Genomic DNA, 27,971 nt, shown 5'->3' on the forward strand with positions numbered 1-27,971 from the left:
CAGCTCACTCACACTGTCAGCATAAGGTTTTGGTTTTGGTTCCACAAATAATTCAGATACATCAACCCAAGGCCAACAAACCCTGATTCTAAAGTGACTGCAGTTAGACTTTACTTTAGACTTTAGAGAGACAGCGGGGAACCAGGCCTCTCGGCCCACCGAGTCTGCGCCGACCAGCGATCGGGCACTGCAGGGGAATGACTCCATGGATCCTGTGGCGTGGTTCCCAGAGCAGCCTGCCCAGCCTGTCTGGCAAAATGCCTCATCGCCAGAACTAACCAACAAGCACCAAGACCTGGCTTGGCTGGCGGTGAGGGGAGCCCTCTCAGTCAGATCCTTCCTGCACCGCCGGAACCTCACTACCAGCGCACGCTGCCCTCGGGACGGCTGCTACGGAGAGGAGACGGTGGCCCACCTCTTCACAGAGTGTGGATTTGCCAAGAGAGTCTGGAGAGGTCTGCAGGGGTCCCTGTCACGATTAATTCTGAGCAGCTCCGTCACAGAGGACTCTGTGATCTACGGACTGTTCCCAGGGACGCATTCTGAGACTGACATCGAGTGCTGCTGGAAGGTCATCAACTCGGTGAAAGACGCTCTTTGGTCTGCCCGAGCTTTGTTGGCCTCCCAGCGGAGCGAGCTGTCCGTCAAGGAATGTTGCCGACTGGCCCGCTGCAGACTGCAGGAGTACGTGCTGAGGGACGCATTGAAGCTTGGTGCAGCCAACGCTAAGGCCCTGTGGGAGAGGAGCACAGTCTAGGGTCCTTCCGCTGCTGGACATGGGGGGGGGCAGGGTGTGGTGGAGAGAGACGCCCCTCCAAATAAGGGATACTGGGTAAATGTATGTAAATGTCTAAATGAATGCCTGTATCGAATGTAACCTCCGGAAATGTCGGATGGGCTTGTTTAAAAATATGTTTTGTAAATGATATTTATTATTTGAATAAAGTATTTTTTGATTTAAAAAAAAAAAAAAAAAAAGCGATCACCTCATGAACTAGCACTATCCTACACACATTGGGGACGTTTTACAACTTGTGGACTCGGTGGACCTGCTTCAAAGCTGTATCTCTGAGCTTGTCGCACTTGAAAGTACTTGTGTACTAGTTTAGTTTAGAGAGACAATGGAGCGGAAACAGGCCCCTCGGCCCACCAAGTCCACGCCGACCGGCGATCACCTCATACACTAGCACTATCCTACACTAGGTTTACTAGGTTAATTCCCGGAATGGCGGGACTGTCATATGTTGAAAGACTGGAGCAACTAGTCTTGTATACACTGGAATTTAGAAGGATGAGAGGAGATCTTAAGGGGTTGGACACGTTAGAGGCAGGAAACATGTTCCCAATGTTGGGGGAGTCCAGAACAAGGGGTCACAGTTTAAGAATAAGGGGTAGGCCATTTAGAACTGAGATGAGGAAAAACCTTTTCAGTCAGAGAGTTGTGAATCTGTGGAATTCTCTGCCTCAGAAGGCAGTGGAGGCCAATTCTCTGAATGCATGCAAGAGAGAGCTAGATAGAGCTCTTAAGGATAGCGGAGTCAGGGGGTATGGGGAGAAGGCAGGAACGGGGTACTGATTGAGAATGATCAGCCATGATCACATTGAATGGCGGTGCTAACTCGAAGGGCCGAATGGCCTCCTCCTGCACCTATTGTCTATTGCCTATTGTCTACACACTCGGGACAATTTACAGAAGCCAATTAACCTACAAACATGCACGTCCTTGGAATGTGGGAGGAAACCGGAGCACCCGGAGAAAACCTGCGCAGGTCACGGGGAGAACGTGCAAACTCCGTACAGACAGCACCCGTAGTCAGGATCGAACTGGGGTCTCTGGCGCTGTGAGGCAGCAGCTCTACCCGCTGCAATTATATATAAAAGGAAAGTTCGGGAATCTTCCTCACCAGTCTGTTGCATCCCGTGGCCAGCCCTTCCCTCCGAGTCCACAATAACAACCGTACCCCAGGTAGGACCACATACGCCCTGTGCTACATCGAATCATGGCACCCAGGTCGATGATGCTTCGTGGATGCACCCTGCCATGTTCGCCCATGGATGTGGTAGGCACTGGATCAAGATCACAAAAACAATCACATCTTCACATGATGACAATTAGTTTAGTTTAGCTTAGTTTAGTTTAGCTTGGTTTAGTTTGGAGATTCTGCGCGGAAACAGGTCCTTCGGCCCATGGAGTCCACGCCGACCTGCAATCCCCGCACGTTAACGTTGTCTATCCCCCACACACTAGGGACAATTTACATTGAGACCATGCCAATTAACCTACAAACCTGTACGTCATTGGAGTGTGGGAGGAAATCGAAGATCTCTGAGAAAACCCACACTGGTCACGGGGAGAAGGTACAAACTCCGCACGGACAGCACCCGTAGTCGGGATCGAACCCGGGTCTCTGGCGCTGAGAGCGTTGCAAGGCAGCAACTCTACCGCTGTGCCACTGTGTTTATAGACACTAAATTAGTTTTTAGTTTAGATATACAGTGCTGAAACAGGCCCTTCGGCTCACCGAGTCCGCTGAGTTGTAAGCTGCCCAGACGAGATATGAAGGAGGCGCTGTTCCTCCAATTTGCATGTGGCCACACTCTGACCGTGGCAGTATTTATCAATGGTTTAGGGGAACGGACATAACCTTAAAAATAGGCGAGAAGTCTGGAAAATCTTAATTCAACAGGTAATAGTCTTTCCAATAAGTAACAGCAGGTCAGGCAGCATCTGTGGAGGGAACGGATAGGAGACGTTTCAGGGGGGGGTTTCCAACCCAAAATGTCGCCCGTCCATTCCCTCCACAGATGCTGCCTGACTTACACAGTTACTCCAGCGCACTGTGTTTTATTGCTGTGAAAATCAAGTCCAGCTTATGTTAGTCTTCATTGCCAGTTTCAAGATCAAAATTTGGGGACATTCAGTTATCAACCGGTTATGTTATCCATTTGAGAATTTTTCCATTATTGTCGACAACTCTGCCTAAAGTCCTGCCCAGATATGCTACAAAATGCATGCTCTTTTTCTTAGTTATCAACTTCCTTTTTCGTTTGGAACTTTAAACGCAGCATCACTGAGAAGCATTGTATCAGGACACTTATTTCTCGGAGCAGTCTCAGTCATCGATTCTCACCAGATACATAAGTTGATAAGTTGTAGGAGCAGAATTAGGCTGATCTATTCCGCCATTCAAACATGGCTGGTCTATCTTTCCCTCTCAACCCCATTCGCCTGCCCTTCTCCCCATCATCCCTGACACCTGTACTAATCAAGAATCTATCAATCTCCACCTTAAAAAATATCCATTGACTTGGATATTTCCAAGCCACAGCTGTCTGTGGCAATGAATTCCACAGATTCACCACCCTCTGACTAAAGAAATCCCTCCTCATCTCCTTTCTATAGGTGCGTCCTTTTATTCTGAGGCTGTGGCCTCTGGTCCTAGACTCTCCCATTAGTGGAAACGTCCTCTCCATATCCATTCTATCCAGGCCTCTATCAAGGATACGGGGGGTAACTAAATAAATTGAAACCAAAATGAACAAAGTGTCCAGTACAAGTCGTATGAATATTGATTTCTCTAACTTCAAGCAACAGTATTTCATATTTTGCTTGGGCAGCTTACAGCCCAATGGTATAAATATTAATTTCTCTAACTTCAAGTAGCCCCGGCATTCCCTCTCTCTCCATCCCTCCCCCTCCCAAGTCGCACCAGCTTCTCGTTTTCACCCGACAAACAGCTGACAATGGCCCGTTTCCTTTATCATCGTTGCTTTTGTTCCACATCTTTCGTTCGTTGTTCTTAATCTCTCGACATCATCGTTAATATATCTCTCATTTCCCCATGTCCCTAACTAGTCTGAAGAAGGGTCTCGACCCGAAAACGTCGCCCATTCCTTCTCTCCAGAGTCGCTGCCTGTCCCACTGAGTTACTCCAGCTTTTTGTGTCTTATCTTCGGTTTAAACAAAGCATCTGCAGTTCCTTCCTACACAAAGGGTCAAGTGAATTTCCTTTACCTGATAGTGCGACAAGCAGCAGGAAGAGCGGGACATCCATGAGTGAACACAGGCAGCTCTAGGTTCACACTCGGGATAGCGAGCTGTCCGACCTCTGGTTTTCTCAAGTGATTTGGAACTAATGCCAGCCCCTTCAACCCTCTGGGGACATCATTTCCTGAAAGCAAGCGGACAGTAATAGCTCTGTTCCAGTCATATCTTCCAACTCCACAGAAAGCCACTCTGGCAATGGCACAGCTCACAGAATAGTTTTAACCACAAAGATTCTGGTGAAGAGCCATGCATTGGTGGAAAATAAATTGTAAATCCCAACTTGAGAGCTAACAGGGTTATTGAAATCGATCTTTCCTGCACTGATACGAAACCACCTCTGTGCCAGCACGATTATATTGTCATGTAAAATTACTTTGTAGAATAGGATGGCACGGTGGCGCAGCGGGAGAGTTGCTGCCTCACAGCGTCAGAGACCTGGGTTCAATCCTGACTGTGGGTGCTGCCACATCAATGTCGGGAGCCCCGACCGCCCCGACGTGGCAATTTCGACTGCCTGACCACGGGAGAAGACGGCAGAGAAGAGAACGACATTCTGGCTTTCCATCACAGTGAGGAGATGACTGGAGGAGACTCACTGTGATGGATGTTTTATGTGTTACGTTGGTTTTTGTGATTGTGTGTTTTAGATTTTATTTTTTTTAGATTTAGAGGTACAGCGCAGAAACAGGCCCTTCGGCCCACCGGGTCCGCCCCGCCCAGCGATCCCCGCACACTAACACTATCCTACACCCACTAGGGACAATTGTTACATTTGCCCAGCCAATTAACCTACAAACCTGAACGTCTTTGGAGTGTGGGAGGAAACCGAAGATCTCGGAGAAAACCCACGCAGGTCACGGGGAGAACGTACAAACTCCGTACAGACGGCGCCCGTAGTCAGGATCGAACCTGAGTCTCCGGCGCTGCATTCGCTGTAAGGCAGCAACTCTACCGCTGCGCCACCGTGCCGCTTTTTAAAATTGCCTCTTATTGTTGACTGTGGGTAACGTAATTTGTTTCAAAAACATGTTTTTGGATGGCAACAAAGGCTATCCTATCCTATTCTATTCTATAGAGTTTGTACGTTCTCCCTGTGACTGCATGGGTTTTCTCTGGCTGCTCCGGTTTCCTTCCACACTCCAAAGACGTGCTGGTTTGAGAGTTAATTGGCTTTGGCCCACTAGTTTTAGCCCACACACTAAACGCAATTTACAAAAGCCAATACACCTACAAACCTGCACGTCTTTGGGATGTGGGAGGAAACCGGAGCACCCGGAGAAAACCCTCGCGGTCACAGGGAGTACGAGCAAACTCCACACAGACAGCACCCAAGGTCAGGATCGACGGGTAGTTGATGGCCTCACAGAGGTCGGCTGCCTACCCCTGTTCCGGGCTTACGTCCGTGCCCGCGTGTTCCTGGAGACATCCCTGGAGGCCTTCCGTGAATGCTGGTCGCCGCGGGGGGTCGAATGTATTGTTGACAGAGATGGCGGGATTTTAATGTGATAATTGTTTATTTTGTAAACTGCCGATACAGGCGGCTTTTGTTTGATCACATTTCGCTTAGTATGTTTGTATGTCTTTCTTTGGAATAAAACTTTTATATTATAAAAAAAAAAGAGGTCAGGATCGAACCAGGGTCTCTGGCACCGTGAGGCAACAACTCTACCGCTATGCCACCAGACTTAACACTTTCCTGCCTCAATGGTCATTAAGACTGATCTGTCTGATAATTATAGCGATAATTATAATCAGTCTCAATTTTCTACCACAAGAGCGGATGTTTTTGCGAGGAATGTCAACCGCACTGTGTCAGCAACAAGAAAAATAAAACATGCTGCATCTGTTCTGTGCCTAATTCTGAGACATAAAGAGCTGCAGATGCTGGAATCTTGAGTCAGAAGTGCTGTGTCCACTTATCACGGCTGTGGGCCACATCTTCTGGGAAATAGACTGAAATTATCTAAATTCATATCAGATTTATCATCGTCAAGAAAATTGCAATCAACAATACTGCTAAGTCTGATGCTTTACCTTTAGAAAGGAGACAAGGAGAATTTCTTTGATCTGAGGGGGGTGAATCGGTGGAATTCGTTGCCACAGATGGCTGTGGAGACCACGTCATTGGATATTTTAAAGCAGAGATTGAAAGGTTCTTGATTCGTGAGGGTGTCAAAGGTTACGGGGAGAAGGCGGGAAAATGGGGTCGAGAGGGAAAGATAGGTTGAATGGCAGAGTAGACTCGATGGGCCGAATGGCCTAATTTTGCTCCCACGTCTTACGAACTTATAATTTAACTCTTTTATGCTCCTTAATGATTAAACACCCACATTACTCGGTAGAGATCTTCAAGAGTCAAGAGTGTTTTATTGTCATATGTCCCCGACAGAACTATAAAATCTTTCCTTGCAGCAGCACAGCGGGACATGTAGACATAGTACCCTGTAAACAATATCATAAATGAGGGAAAAAAGTTCAGTGCGAACTTCTCACACACAAAAGTTCTTGCGGGTTCCGATTTATTACCCCACCCTCGCTAATGCAGAATGTTCCAGCCACATATCATGCCCTTAGAGTTCAAAACTTCAAAAGTTCTTAAATGATAGGCTGTGTCCTCTGGTCCTTGACTTTCCCACTCTCTCTACACTCACTCTACCCAGGTCTTTCACTCAGATTTTGATTTCGCTCTCTCTCTCCTCCCCTCTCCTATCCTTGCAGTTCCACTGTCGAATCCCGATATCCCTTCGTTATCAGCTCTTCCACAGCCAACAATGGACCATTGTGGGCTCCACTTTTCCTGGGTCATCAATGGGTCAGCAGTTCCTTCCGGCTCTAATTTGTTCTGTACGTTTTCATACCTCTCTTAGAGTCAGAGAGTCATAGAGTGATATAGTGCGGAAACAGGCCCTTCGGCCCAACTCACCCACACCAGCCAACATGTCCGAGCGGCACTAATCCCACTTGCCTGTGCTTGGTATCCCTCCAAACCCGTCCTATCCATGCACCTGTCCAACTGTTTCTTAAACAAAGGGATAGTCCCAGCCTCAACTACCTCCTCTGGCAGCTTGTTCCATACACCCACCACCCTTTGTGTGAAAAAGTTACCCCTCGGATTCCTATAAAATCGTTTCCCTTTCCTCTGACTCTCGGTCTGAAGAAGGGTCTCGACCCAAAATATCACCTATTTCTTTTCTCCAGAGATGCTGCCTGTTAAGTTACTCCAGCATTTTGTGTCTGTCTTTGGTGTAAACCAGCATCTGCAGTTCCTTCCTACACAAATTAAAAAGTTAGTTCTTTTATGGTTTCAGGGAAAACAAGGTTGGCTTTCTCAATGTTTCTGCCCTGATGAAACCGACCTGAAACACTCTTTCTTCATCTCCCTTCACAGATGTTGTCTGAACTGCTGGAAATTCCCAGCAGTGTTCCCAGAGTAACTGCTGGAAATTCCCAGCAGTGTTCCCAGAGTAACTGCTGGGAATTCCCAGCAGTTTCCTATTCTGATTTACGAGAAGCTGGTTGTTCTGTTTACTTGCATTCAGAACAGTGAGAATGGAAGTGAAAGTGAATGTAACAAGTTAGGAAAGGGGGACGTACAACGAGATCTGGGTGTCCTAGTGCATCAGTCACTGAAAGGAAGCATGCAGGTACAGCAGGCAGTGAAGAAAGCCAATGGAATGTTGGCCTTAAGATGACTAAAAAGGCAATATGGGGAGAAAAGATGAGGTACGAGGGTAAACTATCCACTCATATAAAGGAGGATAGTAAAAGCTTTTTTAGGTAAGTAAAGAGGAAAAAAATAGTCAAGGCAAATGTGGGTCCCTTGAAGACAGAAGCAGGGGAATTTATTATGGGGAACAAGGAAATGGCAGACGAGTTGAACCGGTACTTTGGATCTGTCTTCATTAAGGAAGATACAAGCAATCTCCCAGATATTCTAGTGGCAAGAGATCCTAGGGTGACGGAGGAACTGAAGAAAATCCACATTAGGCAGGAAATGGTGTTGGGTAGACTGATGGGACTGAAGGCTGATAAATCCCCAGGGCCTGATGGTCTGCATCCCAGGGTACTTAAGGAGGTGGCGCTAGAAATTGTGGACGCATTGGTGATCATTTTCCAATGTTCTATAGATTCAGGATCAGTTCCTGTGGATTGGAGGGTAGCTAATGTTGTCCCACTTTTTAAGAAAGGAAGGAGAGAGAAAACGGGAAATTATAGACCAGTTAGTCTTACATCAGTGGTGGGGAAGATGCTGGAGTCAATTATAAAAGACGAAATTGCGGAGCATTTGGATAGTAGTAACAGGATCGTTCCGAGTCAGCATGGATTTACGAAGGGGAAATCATGCTTGACTAATCTTCTGGAATTCTTTGATGATGGAACTAGGAAAATTGACAGGGGAGTTCCGGTGGATGTGGTGTACCTTGACTTTCAGAAAGCCTTCGACAAGGTTCCACATAGGAGATTAGTGGGCAAAATTAGAGCACATGGAATTGGAGGTAGGGTACTGACATGGATAGAAAATTGGTTGACAGACAGAAAGCAAAGAGTGGGGATAAATGGGTCCCTTTCAGAATGGGAGGCAGTAACTAGTGGGGTACCGCAAGGCTCGGTGCTGGGACCGCAGCTATTTACAATATACATTAATGACTTGGATGAAGGGATTAAAAGTACCATTAGCAAATTTGCAGATGATACAAAGCTGGGTGGTAGTGTGAACTGTGAGGAAGATGCCTTGAGGTTGCAGGGTGACTTGGACAGGTTGTGTGAGTGGGCGGATGCATGGTAGATGCAGTTTAATGTGGATAAGTGTGAGGTTATCCACTTTGGTGGTAAGAATAGGAAGGCAGAGTATTGTCTGAATGGTGTCAAGTTAGGAAAAGGGGACGTACAACGAGATCTGGGTGTCCTAGTGCATCAGTCACTGAAAGGAAGCATGCAGGTACAGCAGGCAGTGAAGAAAGCCAATGGGATGTTGGCCTTCATAACAAGAGGAGTTGAGGAGAGGAGCAAAGAGGTCCTTCTGCAGTTGTACAGGGCCCTAGTGAGACCGCAGCTGGAGTACTGTGTGCAGTTTTGGTCTCCAGATTTGAGGAAGGATATTCTTGCTATTGAGGGCGTGCAGTGTAGGTTTACTAGGTTAATTCCCGAAATGGCGGGACTGTCATATGTTGAAAGACTGGAGCGACTAGGCTTGTATACACTGGAATTTAGAAGGATGAGAGGGGATCTTATGGAAACGTATAAGATTATTAAGGGGTTGGACACGTTAGAGGCAGGAAACATGTTCCCAATGTTGGGGGAGTCCAGAACCAGGGGCCACAGTTTAAGAATAAAGGATAGGCCATTTAGAACTGAGATGAGGAAAAGCTTTTTCAGTCAGAGAGTTGTGAATCTGTGGAATTCTCTGCCTCAGAAGGCAGTGGAGGCCAATTCTCTGAATGCATTCACGAGAGAGCTAGATAGAGCTCTTAAGGATAGCGGAGTCAGGGGGTATGGGGAGAAGGCAGGAACGGGGTACTGATTGAGAATGATCAGCCGTGATCACATTGAATGGTGGTGCTGGCTCGAGGGGCCGAATGGCCTCCTCCTGCACCTATTGTCTATCAGGTACCCCTCAGATTCCCTATAAAATCTTTCCCCCCTTCACCATAAACCCATGTCCTCCAGTTCTCGTTTCCCCTACTCTGGGCAAGAAACTCTGTGCATCTACCCGATCTATTCCCTTCATAATTTTATACACCTTTATGAGATCAGTTGGGAAGAGTTTTATGCCCGAGAAAAGATGATAACAATAAACAAATTCCAGCTGTCCACTTGCGAGCTGCGTTACCCAACAAGTGCTAAGATACCAAGTACTGGGATAATATTGCCCAATTCTGATTATGGCCGATTGCCACTAAGCTGATTATGGAGCACTGTTTTGTTTTTCCATTGTTGTGCAATAGTTTATTGGCTTTAGGTCTGCAGCGTAGGTTAAGTTGACCTATTCAATGGTTCAATCAATTCAACGATACTTTATTGTCACATGTACTCAGGTACAGCAAAATGCTTTGTTTTGCATACAACCGGGTAAGAACCATACAGCAGACCTCAGCTAGGCAGTGCACGAGAGTCTTGAGTGAGTCATTTCTGGTGCCGACAAAGTCACAAGACCTTCGAACAGTTTTATATTTTCTTCTCGCAGTAGGCAGCCCCCCCCTCCCCCCCCCCCCCCCCCCCACGTTCTTGGCACCCCCTCTGCCAGGTCCCCCCTTTCTTCAGACCAGAAGCTGGATTCAAGGGCCAAGGGCCAAGGGCACGTTAGTTTAATTACCTCTTCAGATCGTTCACCTTGTTGTGGTGAAGAGGCTTGCTTGCCCCCTTGATTCCGAGAGCCATGCCGTCGGAAGCACTAGCTTCTGGTGGGGCCACCCATGGCGGTAAGGTCGAGGATGAGGGACCCGACTACGAAACGATCCAAAGTACAAGACCTCAACGGCGGACCAGGCGGGCGAAGTTATCTTGAACTCAACGGCTGTGAAGGCGGATGAAGGCTGCAACAGATCCATCAGCTCCAATCGTCTTGGTTTCCTTGGCCATTGGAATGAGTTGATTGCTTTGTGAAGGAGCGTGTGCTTCTTGGAGTGCAACATCAAGTACACGCACAGGCGCCTTCGTTCTGTGAGCAGCTCAAAACTTCTCTCAAGACGTTCGGCGATGGGGGAAGGGCGAGGGGAGCAGGCCACGTGACGGCTGGAAGCTCCTAGTCAAGAACCGGCACGGAAGTGGTGAATACTCGACTCAATCGCTCAACTTTGGACTCATAAGCCACCCGAGAGTTCATAAAATCAACGGAACGTAGACGATTATCCTCGACCTCGAGAGATAGCCACGACGACAAGTTTAATCTAGGAAGAGATAGGAGAGATCGAGGCGAGGGTGTGGTGGAAAATAAGCACCTTCTAGTTCCTCTCCACAACCTGCTCAATTTAATGGCAGGTCATTCTTGATATTTCTAATGTATTTACACCAGTATTTTATATGCAGACAGAGAGATGCCAATACACGCATATAACAATTCACATTGTTATTGGCTGCTGTACATCAATAGAATTATTGAATCATACAGGCCCTTCGGCCCAACTTCCCACCTTGCCCAGCATGTCCCACCCACACGTCCCACCTCCCTGCGATTGACCCATATCCATCTCAACCTATCCTATCCATGTACCTGTCCAAATGTCTCTTAAACGTTGTGATAGTACCTGCTTCAACTAGCTCCTCTGGCAGCTCGTTCCATATCCTCACCGTCCTTTGTGTAATAAAGTTACCCCTCAGATACCTATTAAATCTTTTCCGCCTTCACCTTAAACCTCTGTCCTCAATTCCCCTACTCTGGGCAAATGAATCTGTGCATTTACCCTATCTATTCCTCTTGTGTTCTAACACAACTCTGTAAGATCACCCCGTATCTTCCTCCATCAAGGAATGAAGTCCTAGCCTGCTCAATAGATCCAGTCCCCGAGACCTGGCAACATCCTCGGCAATCTTCTCTGTACCGTTTCCAACTTGTTTTTAATCTACTTTTTAGAGCTGCCGGTAGACTATGTTGGTGGATAGGACAGCAACAAAAAGGCACTGATTCATCCTGACACCATGCTGGACTAACTAATGATTCATCCTAACACCACGCTGGGCTAAATAATGATTCATCCTAACACCATGCTGGACTAACAGGTGGGAGGGTGCTTGCGTGAGAAGGGGGAGAGGGAGCATTTGTATATCTGGAGGTTGAACCAAACCTTGGCAAGAGGCAAATATTCCACACATCCTTGGGGATTAACGTTTCTCAATATCCTAAAACAATACACACAGTTTAGAAACTACAGCAGGGTCTTCGAAATACCCAATAATTTACAAGTTAGGGTGGCACGGTGGCGCAGCGGTAGAGTTGCTGCCTTACAGTGCCAGGGACCCGGGTTTGATCCCGACTACGGGTGCTGTCCGTACGGAGTTTGTACGTTCTCTCCATGAATGCGTGGGTTTTCTCCGGGTGCCCCGTTTCCTCTCACATTCCAAAGACGTGCAGGTTTGTAGGTTAACTGGCTTCAGTAAGAAATGTAAATTGTCCCCTGTGTCGTGTGTGCTGGTGTACGGGTTGGTCGCTGGTCGGAGCGGGCTCAGTGGGTCAATGGACCTGTTTCTGCGCTGTGTCTCTAAACTAAACGGAAAAACGAAACTCAACTTAACACAACGTGTTCAGGCACCTTTGCAGTTAAACAAACATTACAATCTTAATTTTGCCCAAAAGTTGGTTGGAAGTAAAGATTGAACACTGCTGTTTGATGGGTTTGGAATATGGTTGGAAGCATAGATATGAACGAAGGGCGGTGGGTGTATGGAATCAGCTGCCGGAGGAGGTAGCTGAGGCAGGTACCATCGTAACGTTTAAGAAACATTTAGACAGGTACATGGATAGGACAGGTTTGGATATGGGCTAAACACAGGCAGGTGGGACCTAGTGTTGGTCGGTGTGGGCAAGTGCCTGTTTCCACTCTGTAAGACTGTGACACTAAATGAATACTCCACAGACATTTTAGATCCTGTAGTGCAGAGAAAACAAAATGCTGCAACCTTTCCATTAACGTTGGCTATTTTTTTCTTGTGGCATAGAAACATAGAAACATAGAAAATAGGTGCAGGAGTAGGACATTCGGCCCTTCGAGCCTGCACCGCCATTCAATATGATCATGGCTGATCATCCAGCTCAGTAACCTGTACCTGCCTTCTCTCCATACCCCCTGATCCCTTTAGCCACAAGGGCCACATCTAACTCCCTCTTAAATATAGCCAATGAACTGGCCTCAACTACCTTCTGTGGCAGAGAATTCCACAGACTCACAACTCTCCATGTGAAGATGCAGTTTAATATGTAATATATTCAGTGAGCTTTTCATGGCTCTCTTTTTTATTCTAACTGTGGACAAAGGAGGAAGAGTACAGGTACAGGTATGTAGGTTAATTGGCTGGGTAAATGTAAAAATTGTCCCTAGTGGGTGTAGGATAGTGTTAATGTACGGGGATCACTGGGCGGCACGGACTTGGAGGGCCGAAAAGGCCTGTTTCCGGCTGTATGTATATGATGATGATGATGATGAGTAATGATACAAAAGGGGGGGGTTCGGAGCACAGGGGTCCCAGTGGAAAATCCAATTTATCTTTGGTCTTTCTCACTGCTGGCTTCATTCCACACCAACCATTCCTCCACATTCCTTACTACACTCCTCAAATGCCTTTATTATAACTACACTCCTCAAATACCTTTATTAACTGCAATTCTTGCACACGCTAGATCTAAATTTAATGCAAAGCAGTGGCTTAGCTGGTCGTGCCACTGTTTCGCAGCGCCAGAGATCCGGGTTTAATCCTGACCTGAATTTAGAAGGATGAGGGGGGGGTCACTTTGAAATCTGCCAATTAGTGAAAGGCCTGGATAGAGTTGATGTGGAGAGGATGTTTCCACTAGTGGGGGGAGTCTGGGACCAGAGGTCATAGCCTCAGAGTTAAAGGACGTTCCTTCAGGAAGATGAGGAGGAATTTCTATAGTCAGAGGGTGGTGAATCTGTGGAATTCATTGCCGCTGAAGACTGTGGAGGCCAAGTCAATGGATATCTTTAAGGCAGAGTTAGATTCTTGATCGGTACGTGTGTCAGGGCTAATGCGGAGAAGGCAGGAGAATGGGGTCGGGAGAGATAGATTAGCCAAGATTGAATGGCGGAGTAGACTTTGGCGGAATGGCCTAATTCTGCTCCTATCACTTATGAACGTATGAATTCAAGTGCTATCTGTGTGGAGTTTGCATGCTCTCCCAGTAACCGTGCAGTTTTCCACCTGGTCCTCTAGTTTCTGTCCATGTACAAAACACATAGGAGCTAGTTAATGGCCACTGCGAATTACCCTTGGTGTGCAGAGGAGAAATAGAATCAGTAAGGCATTGGTCAGGAAGGGGAGAGAATAAGATAGCTGGGATTAGCATAGGATTCATATAAAATGGGTGGTTGATGGTTGGCAAGGAGTCAGTGGGCCGAATGGCCTGTTTCCATGCTGTATATATCTGAAGGGTCTCGACCCGAAACGTCACCCATTCCTTCTCTCCAGAGATGCTGCCTGTCCCGCTGAGTTACTTCAGCAGTTTGTGTCTACCTTCGATTTAAACCAGCATCTGCAGTTCTTTCCTACACACTGAATGTTTCTATAATGTTTGTACCAACAAGCCCCTTTAACTCCAAGACCTCTCATGACAGAGTCTATACAGTGACACCTTTGTGTATGTTATTTCCAACTCAAATCGTTGAAACTCTTGAATAAAAATAAGAAAACGCTGGAAATATTCAGCAGGTCAGGCAGCATCTGCAGAGAGGGTTCAGACTGATGGCCTCTCTTCATTGATAGGAAGCTAGATATGTGAAAAAGGGAGAAATGAATACCAAATAAAAGTTATTCTTGCTGGTTTAGGCAAAGTGGAATTGAAGAAGGTACATGAGGAATATAATCCTCCACACTGACCTGTAGATCTTGACCCGATGGGTACATTCTGTGCATTACAGAACAGTGATTTGTCTCCGTTGAGTCCAAAGTAGGCCGAAACAACATCTGTTCTTTCCCTAAACGGATGCTGCCTGACCCGCTGAGTAATGCCCGCACTTTGTATTTAGTTTTTTTAGTTTAGTTTAAAGATACAGCGCGGAAACAGGCCCTTCAGCCCACCGGGTTCGCGCCGACCAGCAATCCCCACATATTAACGCTGTCCTACACACACTAGGAACAATTTTTTTTTGTTACATTTACCAAGCTAATTCACCTACATACCTGTACGTCTTTGGAGTGTGGCAGGAAACCGAAGATCTCGGAGAAAACCCACGCAGGTCACGGGGGAGAACGTACAAACTCCGTACAGACGGCGCCCATAGCCGGGATCGAACCCGGGTCTCCGGTGCTGCAAGCACTGTAAGGCAGCAACTCTACCGCTGCACCACTGTGTTTTGCTCAAGATTCCAGCATCTGCAGCTTCTTGTGTCTCTATTTTACCGTGTCTCGGAAAAATCTCCTCAAAGTGTGTTCACCTCCTTGCTCCGACGGGAGATCTGTGAGACCCGCTATCGCTGCTCCCCCTCTGCGATTCCTGCAGCTTTCCTCTTGTTTGACCATGTTCTGAAGCTACTCACGGAGCATGAAGAAGGGTCCCGACCCGAAACATCGTCTGTCCGTTCCCTCCCCGAAACATCGTCTGTCTGTTCCCTCCCCAGAAGCTGCCTGACCCGTCGAGTTCCTCCAGCACTTTGCTCATTTTGCTCGCGATTCAAGCATCTGCAGTTTCTTGTGCCTCTCGAGATTTGTCTCAATTGCCTCAAGTGGTAACAAGTCCCACAGTCTAACCATTCAAAAGGCAAAGATAGCTCCCCTCAATCCCTTGGTTGTATTTATTAGTCAGTGGCTACCTTACACAAATGATGACGTTTTGGATCTTGGGAGTTGAGTATTGCAAAAGAGATTCAATGCAATAAATCTTAATGTTAACGATGCATTAGGTAATGCTATAAAATGTTCGAATTATCATGCAACAGTGTTGATGTGGGGTATAAATTGTAGGGATTAGCACAGATATTCCCCGTCGATTCAGAGAAGCGACGGGGAGAATGCAGGAGAATGGGGTTAGGAGGGAGAGATAAATCAGATGGATAATGGCGGAGTAGACTTGATGGGCTGAATGGCCTAATTCTACTCCTAACCCTTATGACCTTATGATCTGTCTGTCGCTACCCCCATTAAAACTCATAATAATTTCAAAGTCCAGGGGAAGCTAGCAGAAACACAGCTTTTCATGAGCGCCAACTCTTTAAGAAAATATCCTTACTGAGTAATCTCCCTTCAGAATCACTGAACATTGGTTGTAGAATTTCACAGATTTATAAAGCATACAATGATACCTATTATTGGTAATAACCAAACAAAGATTTAACAACTGAACTTACAAAATCCTGCACGATGAGGCCGTGCTGAGCTTCCAAGTCCAGAATACTCGACTGGCCACAGTATCTGTGCTAATCCCTACCATTTATACCCCACATCACCACTGCTGCATGATAATTCGAACATTTTATAGCATTACCTAATGCATCGTTGACATTAAGATTTATTGCATTGAATTTCTTTTGCAATACTCAACTCCCAAGCTTGTCACACTCCCTAATTTTCTCAGGTAGATTGTCGGCCGTTCAATGCTTGATTGAACAAAGCTTCTCCATCTGTCTGCGTTACAGCTACGACTGATGGTTGTTGGAGTAATAACACTGGGGTCAATGGAGTTCCAGGTGGCAGGTGCTAACCTGGTTTAACAATGGCCTTCATTTCATCGTCAAGTGGGAAATAAGGATGCTCAATAGTGTTTACAAGGAACTGGAGGTCTAGGAACCTTGAGCAAATAAAGAATCTCTTGGACACCGGGAGAGATGCATTGACACCACAGGCTATATCATATCATATCATCATATCATATACATACAGCCGGAAACAGGCCTTTTCGGCCCTCCAAGTCCGTGCCGCCCAGTGATCCCCGTACATTAACACTATCCTACACCCACTAGGGACAATTTTTACATTTACCCAGCCAATTAACCTACATACCTGTACGTCTTTGGAGTGTGGGAGGAAACCGAAGATCTCGGAGTAAACCCACGCAGGTCACGGGGAGAACGTACAAACTCCTTACAGTGCAGCACCCGTAGTCAGGATCGAACCTGAGTCTCCGGCGCTGCATTCGCTGTAAAGCAGCAACTCTACCGCTGCGCTACCGTGTTAGGCTCATGGTCATAAGTCACAGGAGTAGAATTAGGCCATTCGACCAATTGAGTCTACTCCGCCATTCAATCATGGCTGATCCACCAAATGCTGGGTTGTCTGCTAACTTACTAACCAACCCATCTACAATTTTCCTCACAAAATGCTGAAGTAACTCAGCGGGTCAGGCAGCACCTCGGGAGAGAAGGAATGGGTGACGTTTCGGGTTGAGACCCTTCTTCAGACTGATGTCAGGGGGGGCAGGACAAAGGAAGGATATAGGTGGAGACAGGAAGATAGAGGGAGAACTGGGAAGGGGAGGGGAAGAGAGGGACAGAGGAACTATCTAAAGTTGGAGAAGTCATGTTGTGAATAAATACCTTCAATTTTTCATATTTCATATTTCAGATACAGCGCGGAAACAGGCCTTTTCAGCCCACCAAGTCCGCGCCGCCCAGCGATCCCCGTACATTAACACTATCCTACACACACTAGGGACAATTTTTACATTTACCCAGTCAATTAACCTACATACCTGTACGTCTTTGGAGTGTGGGAGGAAACCGAAGATCTCGGAGAAAACCCACGCAGGTCACGGGGAGAATGTACAAACTCTTTACAGTACAGCACCCGTAGTCAGGATCGAACCCGAGTCTCCGGCACTGCATTCGCTGTAAGGCAGCAACTCTACCGTTGCGCCACCGTGCCGCCATTGTACCAGCATCTGCAGTTATTTTCTTACAATTTTCCCCAAGTCATTTATGGATATCGCAAACAATGGAGGTCCCCTGCACTGATCTATGAGCAAAATCACAATTCAAAGACCTCTCACCTTCCTCCACTACACTCTCTCTCTTCAATGGGAAAACTAGCTCTGAATCCAAACTGCCAAGTCACCGTGCACTCTGAATCCAAACTGCCAAGTCACCGTGCATTTTAATCTGCTTGACCCGTCTTCCTTGAAAGACCTTCTCAAATGCCTTATTCACAAGTTCATGTGATGGGAGCAGAATTAAGCCATTTGGCCCATCAAGTCTACACTGCCATTCAATCATGGCTGATCCATTTTTCCCTTCAACCCCTTCTGCCCATAAACCCCCGACACTTGTACTAATCGAGAATCTATCTATCTCTGCCTTAAAAATATCCATTGACTTGGCCTCCACACCACAGCCTTTTGTGGCAATGAATTCCACAGAGTCACCACCTTCTGACTCAAGTCACAAATTCCTCCTCATCTCCTTCCTGAAGGAACGTCCTTTGAGGCCGTCCAGAACAGTGTACTTTAAAAATAATTCTAATGGAAGAGGAGGAACAGCTGAACAAAAATAGACCGGAGACTGAGGGAGATTTTCAGCACAAATAATCTCACAGATTATCACTGCCCTCCCACTAAACGCCATCCAACTGAACAAGAACTTTGTGAAATGGCAGGTGTTGGGAGTGTACTTTACCAGTAAAGAACACCTTTGTGAACAATGAAGAGAACAGCCGAGAAGCTCGTTTGCCAATTGTTAACAAGGTCAAAACAATGCTGTGTGTCAACCTAATGCTTTATAAAAACTGCCCATTTAAAGTTCACAATTGTCTCAAGTGAAACACCCCATTATAATGTCGTCCCGTGCCAGTGTCAGCAAACGCTATTTTACTCATGTCTCATAAGATCTCACATGCTGGCACTTAGCAAGGCAGCTGTGACCTCAAAGGCTAGGTCATTAGCATTAACATAGAACATTACAGAATGTGCAGGAGTGAACTGCAGATGCTGGTTCAAACCAAAGATACACTGGAGTAACTCAGCAGGACAGGCAGCATTTCTGGAGCGAAGGAATGGGTGACGTTTCGGGTCGAGAAACTTTATCAGACTGAGAGTCAGGGAGAGGGAAGCCAGAGGTATGAAAAGGTGCAGAACAAATCAGAGCCGGCACCGATGACCAGCAACGAGAGAGGGTGTTGCAGAACTCCCGTTGCTGGCACCCATTCCTTCTCTCCAGAGATGTGTATATATAAAAGCTCAGTATATAATGTGTATATATAAAAGCTCAGTATATATATATATATATATATATATATATATATACTGAGCTTTTTATACGAGTACATATACTGAATGTATATACTCAATATATATACTCAATATTTTCACAAAAAGATCAGTGTCTATACTATTTATATGTGTGTGTATATACATACAGTTTATATACTCAGAAAAAAACTCAGAATACATTCAGTATATATAGTCATTATATACTCGGATTAAAAAGTTAAGTATATATAGTATATATACTCAATATGTACATATAAAAAAAGTTCAGTATATATTTGTTTGTGTATACATATAAACACTGGGCTTTTCTGTTGTTTATTATATTGTTTACAAAGTACAATGTTTATTATTCTGCTGTGCTTCTGCAAGTAAGAATGTCAATGTTGTGTTACAGGTCAGATGAGAATAAAACACTGCTGTTAATTGCTGAATAAAACACTGCTGTTAATTGCTGAATAAAACACTGCTGAATAAAACTCTGCTGTTGCTGTCTGTGGCCGAGTGTGAGTCCTGCAGGGGAGGGGGTAGGAGGTAGGAGGTAGGAACCTTTCCTCCAGGGGTGGTGAAGTGGAACCTTTACTCAGGGGATGTGGTGGAGCGGGGAACGGGTTAGGGTGAGGCGTCCGGCGGACGGCGGCGGTGCGCCCCGCTCTCGGGTCCGGGTGCGGTTGCTATGGGGGGCAAGAAGAAGGTGCGCGCCATCGCGGCGATGGCGCGGCGGGTGCGGGAGTACTGGGCGCAGCGGGAGCGGCGCCAGCGGCGGGACAGCGTGTTGCTGGAGCTCGACTACGGCACCATGAGGCGGGTGGCCAGCGGCAAACGGCTCCCGGCCCTCGCCCACCGCGACGTCCGCGCCGAGAGCCGCCTCTTCCAGCTGCTCGGCCGCCTGCCGCTCTTCGGAATCGGCCGCATCGTCACCAGCAAGTCGTGGCTGATGGCGTACGGCCCGGGCTGCTACTGGACACTGCATAAGGTCAGGGTGGACTACACGGCCCAGGTCAGTGTACTCACACCCCCCTCACCCCCACCCCCCCACACCCCCCCACCCCCCCCACACCCCACCCTCACACACACCCCTCACTCCCCTGACCACCTGCCCTGCTACTGGACACTGCATAAGGTCAGGGTGGACTACACGGCCCAGGTCAGTGTACTCACACCCCCCACCCCCCCTCACACCCCCCCTCACCCCCCCCTCACCCCCTCACTACACCACCCCCCACCCCCCCCTCACCCCCTCACTACACCACCACCCCACCCTCACACACACCCCTCACTCCCCTGACCACCTGCCCTGCTACTGGACACTGCATAAGGTCAGGGTGGACTACACGGCCCAGGTCAGTGTACGCTCACCCCACTATAACCCCCACACACACACCCACATACACCCCCACCCCCACACACACCCCACCCCCCTCACATCCCCACCCCCCTCACATCCCCACCCCCCTCACATCCCCACCCCCCTCACATCCCCACCCCCCTCACATCCCCACCCCCCTCACATCCCCACCCTCTCACACCCCCCTCACTCCCTTGACCACCTGCCCTTCTACTGGACACTGCACAAGGTCAGGGTGGACTACACGACCCAGGTCAGTGTACTCGCACCCCACTATATCACCCACACACCCCCACATACCCCCCCACACCCCCCTCACTCCCCTGACCACCTGCCCTGCTGCTGGACACTGCATAAGATCAGGGTGGACTACAGGGCCCAGGTCAGTGTACGCTCACCCCACTATACCACCTACATACACCCCCCTCACATACCCCACCACACCCCCACTAACACCCACCTCACTCCCCCTACACCTCCCCTCACATACTCCCCTCCCCTCCCCTCACATACCCCCCTTCCCTCCCCTCCCCTCACATACACCCCCCCCCCCCCTCACTCACACCCCCCCCCCCTCCCCTCCCCTCACTCCCCTCCCCTCACTCCCCTGACCAACTGCCCTGCTACTGAACGCTGCACATGGTCAGGGTGGACTACACGGCCCAGGTCCGTGTACGCTCACCCCACTATAACACCCACACCCCCCACATACACCCCCCACACGCCCCCCTCACACCCTCCTCCACCCCCACATACACCCTCCCTCACACCCCCACACACACCCCGCACTCCCGACCACCTGCCCTGCTACTGGACACTGCACAAGGTCAGGGTGGACTACACGGCCCAGGTCATTGTACACCCACCCCACTATACCACCCACACACCCCCACATACACCCCCCCCCCACACCCTCCCCCACTACACGCCCCTAACCCTGACCACCTGAACTGTTACTGGACACTGCACAAGGTCAGGGTGGACTACACGGCCCAGGTCAGTGTACTCGCACCCTACTATACCACCCACGTACACCCCCCCCTCACATACCCCACCCTCTCACCACCACCCTCCCGCACCCTACTATACCACCCACGTACACCCCCCCCCCTCACACCCTACTATACCACCCACGTACACCCTCCCCTCACATACCCCACCCTCTCACACCCCACCCCCCCCCACACACACACACACACACCCCTCACTCCCCTGACCACCTGCCCTGCTACTGGACACTGCACAAGGTCAGGGTGGACTACACGGCCCAGGTCAGTGTACTCACACCCCACTATACCACCCACACACCCCCCTCACACTCACACCCCCACACACACCTCCCTCACACCCCCTCACACGCCCCCCCCACCCCACTCACACCCCCTCACACGCCCCCCCCACCCCACTCACACCCCACTCACACCCACATACCCCCCCCTCACTCCCCTAACCCTGACCACCAGCCCTGCTACTGCACGCTGCACAAGGTCAGGGTGGACTACACGGCCCAGGTCAGTGTACTCACACCCCACTATATCACCCACACACCCCCAACATATACCAACCCTCACACCCCCACACACACCCCTCACACCCACATCTCCAGAATCAGACTGTTCACACTCTTGATGAACACGCAGAGAAGATTTGCGAGGATGTTGCCAGGACTCCAGGGCCTGAGCCACAGGGAGAGGTTGAGCAGGCGAGGACTTTATTCCTTGGAGCGCAGGAGGATGAGGGGTGTTCTTATAAAGGTGTATAACATCATGAGAGGAACAGATCGGGTAAATGCGCAGAGCACTTTTACCCAGGGTAGGGGAATCAAAAACCAGAGGACTTATCGGTGTAAGGTGAGGGGGGAAAGATTTAATAGAAACCTGAGGGGCAACATTTTACACACAAGGTGGTGGGGATACGGAATGAGCTGCCAGAGGAGGCCGTTGAGGAAGGTACCATCACAGTGTTTAAAAAAAACATTTGGACAGGGATATGGATAGGACAGGCTTAGAGGGACTTGGGCCAAATACAAATCGGTGGGACTAGTGCAGATGTGGACATGTTGGCCGGTGTGAGTAAGTTGGGCTGAAGGGCCTGTTTCCTCACTGTATGACTAACTATTTGATCTCGAGCTGTTTCCATCATGTTTGAATGACTTCCTAGTCTAAAAATACACTTGATTTTAATATTCTCAATGTGTATTCAAGTGGTGTCTGGCCTTGCCCTCCTCTATTCTGTAGCCACAATGCCCTCAATGGGCTCTTTCTTTCTCAACACTGGCCTCTGCACCTTTCGCCTTGCTGTTGATACTCGTGCTGCCAAACATCCAAGTTTGAGTGCTCAAACTCTCAATATATTCCCATCATAAGACTTACCTCAGCTGCTGACCAGTCCACCTATACTCCCCTCCTTGAACACAATGCCAGGTTATTGTGTTGTGAGGCACCTCGGAGCGGCTTCTTGCAGGCAACCTTACTAAATCTGCTGGACTTTTATCTTCTGTTAAGCTTTCCTGTTAATGCCTTTCCACTTGTGACTGGCTGTTTCTATTTTGGATTGTTTGTTTTCACTTTCAATTAGAGGTGTCACAATCAGAGCTTGGAGCAATGCCGGCATATTATCTTCATTGCTGTAAAACCTGTTGAACCAATCTAATGAGTGTGACAGAGAGATGATCAAATGTGTAAGATGCATACGTAAGTCAGGGAGGCTTGACAACAGCTTGCTATTTATCTATCTATTCTATATACTAAAACTCTCGTTTGTTTGTTTGTTTGTTCCTGAACTACAGCCAAAACTGTACACGATAGCCCGACAATTTTAGGCCCACCTTACTCATCGTCATCCCTTTGGTGCTAATGGAAGAAGTTTCATTGAAATCGGTTATTTTTTAAAAGTTATTCACATTTTAAGTTTAAATCTATCTCCTAGGGAGGGAGGGGGAAGGGGAGGTGGGGGGGGGGGGGGGGGGCGGGGGGGAAGGGGAGGTGGGGGGGGGGGGGGCGGGGGGGAAAGAGGCGGAGAGGGTGCTGCACCAATGCAGGAGAGGTTTGGGGCCAACAGGTCCACTTGGTCTAGTATACAATAAAACTCAGATAATCTTGCATGGTCGGTGCTCTGGTATGGGACTGACAGATTTTCTGGAGTTGAACACAACACTGGAGTAAATCAGCAGGTCAGGAAGATATCTCTGGAGAATATGAACAGGTTACGTTTCAGGTCGGAACCCTTCATCAGACCCGAACCGTCACTTGCCATTTTCTCCAAAGGTGCTGCCTGATCCTCTGAGTTACTCTAGCAATTTGTGTCTATCTTTGGTGTAAACTAGCATTTGCAGATCATTTTTTATTAGATTTTCCTGTGTTGGATCTTATTCCAATATATTTCCCAATACATTTTTTATTTGCTTTTTTGAGGAGTTACATGGGTTATTAATAAATCATAGAGTGAATCCAATAGTTGTTTATTTGAGTTGCTTGTCACGTGTACCGAGGTGCAGTGAAAAAGCTTTTGTCGCATGCTAAACAGTCAGCGGAAAGATTCGAAGGGAGGGTTAGGAATGTCGCCTGTTGGACCAGACGTCAAACTGTCGGGTATAATTATCTCACCATTTAAAAAAAATAATTTTCTAAATCCCCCATTATGTATTTGCACACCAATGTTATGAAATGAAAGCCATTACTGTAAATTGATTATTTTACAATATTTCCAAGAATTAACATTTCACAGTCCACTCCTATCTTGAAAGGAAGTGTACAGTAATATAATAGTTAACATCAGTGGTACAGATTGCAGAATTGACAATGCATTCCCCTTGCATGACCTTTCCCATTTCCAATGACTTGTGGTTCTATTTGAAACATTATTATCCCGCAATGTTTATCAAATATTTGTTTTGGATACTCTCAGCACACATTACAAAACAAAATAATTTGTGAAAATTTACTGGCAAAGTATATTGCTCGCAATTTTTAATTTAGAATAAATGGGTGGCGTAGCGTTAGAGCTATTGTCTTACAGTGCCAGAGACCTGGGTTCGATCCTGACTATGGGTGCTGTCTATAAAGTGTTTGTACGTTCTCCTCGTGACCTGCGTGGGTTTTCTCCGAGATCTTCTGTTTCTCCCCACACACCAATGATGTACAGGTTTGTAGATTAATTGGCTTGGTATCAATGTAAATTGTCCCTAGTGTGTGTGTGTAGGATAGTGTTAATGTGCAGGGATCGTTGGTTGGGGCGGTCTCGGTGGGCTGAAGGGCCTGTTTCCATGCTATGTCACCAAATTAAATTAAAAATGTAACCTTATTCAAACAAAATGCTGCAAGTTCTGTGGTCGGGTCATTGACCTAAAGCATTCTCTCGGGTTTTCTCCCTCACTACATGCTGCCTAACTTTCCAAGTATTTCCAGCATATCTGGTTTTATTTATGAATGGAGGCTATTAAGCATTACAACAAAAACAAACTACCGCGGATGTATATTGTAGGTCGGGCAATACCTGTGGGAGCAGTTAAATGTCTTGGGTCAGTAAGCTCGAGTTTTTTTCTTGTCATGTGTACCAAGGCACAGTGAGAAGCTTTTGTTGCGTGCTAACCAGACAGCAAAAAGACAAAGCATGATTACAATCAAGCCATCCAAGGTGTACAGTACATGATAAAGGGAATAATATGAATAACACTTAGTGCAAAATAAAATCCAGCAAAGTCTAATCAAAGATAGTCCGAGGGTCTCCAATGAGGTAGATAGTAACTCAGGACTGGTCTCCAGTTGGTAAGATACATCAGTTGCCTGATAACAGCTGGGAAGAAACTGCCCCTGAATCTGGAGGTGTGCGTTTTCACACTTCTGTACCTCTTGTGTGATGGGCGAGGGCAGAAGAGGGAGTGACTGGGGTGAGACTCATCCCTAATTATGCTGGTGGCCTTGCTGAGGCAGCGTGAACTGTAGATGGAGTCAATGGGAGGTTTCACAAGGTTATCTAATAGATGTCCACATCCTTTTGTCAATAATACGGTTGGTTTTGCTAAAAACCAAATGACATTTTCCTGTGATTTTTTTTTAAACTGTAGTTTTCCATATCATGTGCATGCAACTATGTAGCATAGTGATACTACTGAAAACACTCCATCGATTATTCAATGTGAGATGATAATTGACACCACATGGCCACATAATTGACAACAAATATTCTCCATTTCCTGTCAGATTTTACCTCCTAGTTTTTAACATTTCCACTTTCATCACTTTTGCTGCCACTCCCCTCAAAAGTCTAACAGCAAAGTTTTAAAGCCGTTGTTGTCACTGTACTTCATTATGTTTCTCCTTGCAGGATCTGGACCATGGAAAAGCGTGGGGCGTACTAACTTTCAAAGGTAAAATCTCGATGTTTTTTGATCTACAATCCTAAACCTACTAATCTTCAACTGTGCAGACAGATAACAGTCAATGTGCTGGTCCTATTGCCTGAGTCACACATCATGTGGAAGGGAAGTGGACGGGAGGCTGAGAGTGTGGAGCAATGAAGGCGGGAGGATGCAGGTTGAGTGTGTTCACCCTCTCGCCTCTCTGTAGGACCAACATTTTGGAGTCCCTGGGTGGGCACGGTTGTGTGGTCAAGTTTCGAGTGGTCCCACCGTGCCTGAATCACAGACGTGCCGAACAAAACAGTGGTTGTAGAGGAGTAAAAGCTGTTAAAGAAGCAAATTGTCCCGGGGCGAGGGTAAACTCTGCAACTAAATCTTGGTTTAGAACAAGGGTTCCCAACCTGGGGTAAATTTACCCCCAGAGGGTAAATCGCGCCCACCATTATTGTTATTTGAACTTGAAATAATAATGCTAAAAACAGCATTTTAAATTTCCCCTTTGTCGGTTGCTTTATTATGGTAGAAGTGTAAACTCAAATTACTGAACAAAACAGGGTGGGGGTAAATTTACTTTCGAAAAGTTGCCTGGGGTAAACGGACAAAAAAGGCCTGGAACCCCTGTTTTAGAGTCTTTTGTTCAACACATCTGTTGATACACTATTGAGGTAATGGGGTCAACAAGAGGGTTGACAAAGAGAGGGATTTAATGAGAGGGATTAAGAAATTAAGTTTCTTGATTAGTATGGGTGTCAAAGGTTGGAGGGAGAAGGCAGGAGAATGGGGTTGAGAGGGAAAGATAGGTCAGCCATAATTAGAAACCGAATATAGGTGCAGGAATAGGCCATTTGAACCAGCACTGCCATTCAATATGATCATGGCTGACCATCCAAAATCAGTACACCGTTAATGCTTTCTCCCCATATCCCTTGATTCCGTTGGCCCTATGAGCTCTATCTAACTCTCTCTCAAATACATCCAGTGAATTGGCCTCCACTGCCTTCTGCGGCAGAGAATTCCACAGACTCACAACTCTCTGGGTGAAAAAGTTTTTTCTCATCTCAGTCTTAAATGGCCGATCCCTTATTCTTAAACTGTGACCCCCCCTGGTTCTGGACTCCCCAACATCGGGAACATTTTTCCTGCATCTAGCCTGTCCAATCCCTTAAGAATTTTATATGTTTCTATAAGATCCTCTCTCACCCTACTAAATTCAATGATTGAATGGCAGAGTGGTCTTAATGGGCCGAATGGCCTAATTCTGCTCCAATGTGTGATGGTATTTGCCCGAGATCAATTAAAAAAACCAAAAAACTATTTGGGTTGGAGATTATTTGTTCGATGAAAGAATGCCAAGGGGCAGTGAAATGCTTGTGCTCAGTGAAGATACAAGGTTCTTTACTAAATCCACTGCGTTACTCCACCATTTTGTGTCTTTGATTGCTAAATCTTTGTTCGCTTCGATCTTAGGGAAGACCGAAGACACGGTTAGAGAAATCGATAGAGTCATGTACCATGACTGGCGCCTGGTGCCAAAACACGAGGAAGAGGATTTCATGAGTTTCACGCCTGTTCCTGAAGAGAAAATCCGCTATGTCCCTTATCCTCCTCTGCTCCGTGCTATGATACTGGCTGAGAGAGAGAAAGTGGGGGAGCCCGCAGGAGAGGAGCCCATGATCGACCTAGAAAGAATTCGCCACTTCCCAAAGGACTACTTTGCAAACTTAGACATGACGAAGCAAGCTGAGGGGAGAGCAGTGTGATGGAGGTGCATCGCACTCACATGCTGATGGACAAAAGTGCTGATTCTGGTCTTCTCTTGCAGCTTCTGACATGCGAGCCAATTTAATAAAGATAATTTTTGTATCTAGATGTAAATCGTGAGTGGAACGCACAACAATGACGGCAGGGATGACCAGCTGGTTCACTAAGCCTGCACCCGTGCACCACATGCCTGAAATATGACAACCAGATAGTCACTGCCAATCTCCACATCATTTTGTGGGTAAAGCAAAGAAAAGCGGACCAGTTAAGAGCAGCACAGTAGCGCCTTACAGCAAACGGTAGACTTGTTGCCTTACAGCGCCAGGGACCCGGGATAGATCCTGACTCTGGCGGCTGTCTGTACGGAGTTTGTACATTCTTCCGGTGACCAGCGTGGGTTTTCCCCGGTTGCTCCAATTTCCTCCCACTCTCCAAAGACGTACAGGTTTGTAGGCTAGTTGGCTTGGTAAAATTGTAAATTGTTCCTAGTGTGTGTAGCATGGTGTTAGTGTGCGGGGATCGCTGGTCGGCGCGGACTCAGTGGGCCGAAAGGCCTATTTCCACGCTATATCTCAAAACTAAAGTTAGAATTTTT

General features: G+C 47.3%; 2 protein-coding genes across 3 annotated transcripts in view; one reads left to right on the plus strand and one right to left on the minus strand.

Annotated features, from left to right (window-relative positions):
• Window positions 1–22,728, minus strand: part of LOC144604222 (group 10 secretory phospholipase A2-like) — a 33,116-nt gene extending 10,388 nt beyond the window's left edge. The window contains exons 1-3 of one of the 2 annotated variants that reach the window (XM_078418437.1): window positions 22,629–22,728; window positions 4,016–4,172; window positions 1,905–2,067 (exon numbers count right to left, since the gene is read on the minus strand). In XM_078418437.1, coding sequence (XP_078274563.1) covers window positions 1,905–2,067; window positions 4,016–4,055 — 203 coding nt within the window. In that variant the 5' untranslated portion in view covers window positions 4,056–4,172; window positions 22,629–22,728. Of the gene's footprint in view, window positions 1–1,904; window positions 2,068–4,015; window positions 4,173–16,059; window positions 16,101–22,628 lie in introns of those variants that run through there. The other variant, XM_078418438.1, reaches the window with a different exon arrangement.
• mrps34 (mitochondrial ribosomal protein S34) lies at window positions 19,523–27,586 on the plus strand. Its single transcript, XM_078418435.1, has 3 exons — window positions 19,523–19,908; window positions 25,582–25,624; window positions 27,083–27,586. Exons 1-3 carry the CDS (start codon window positions 19,585–19,587, stop codon window positions 27,373–27,375), a joined length of 660 nt encoding a protein of 219 aa, XP_078274561.1. The 5' UTR covers window positions 19,523–19,584; the 3' UTR covers window positions 27,376–27,586.
• The last annotated feature ends 385 nt before the right edge of the window (window positions 27,587–27,971 follow it).

The sequence above is a fragment of the Rhinoraja longicauda genome, chromosome 21, assembly GCF_053455715.1.
Source record: "Rhinoraja longicauda isolate Sanriku21f chromosome 21, sRhiLon1.1, whole genome shotgun sequence".
Lineage (NCBI taxonomy): Eukaryota > Metazoa > Chordata > Chondrichthyes > Rajiformes > Arhynchobatidae > Rhinoraja > Rhinoraja longicauda.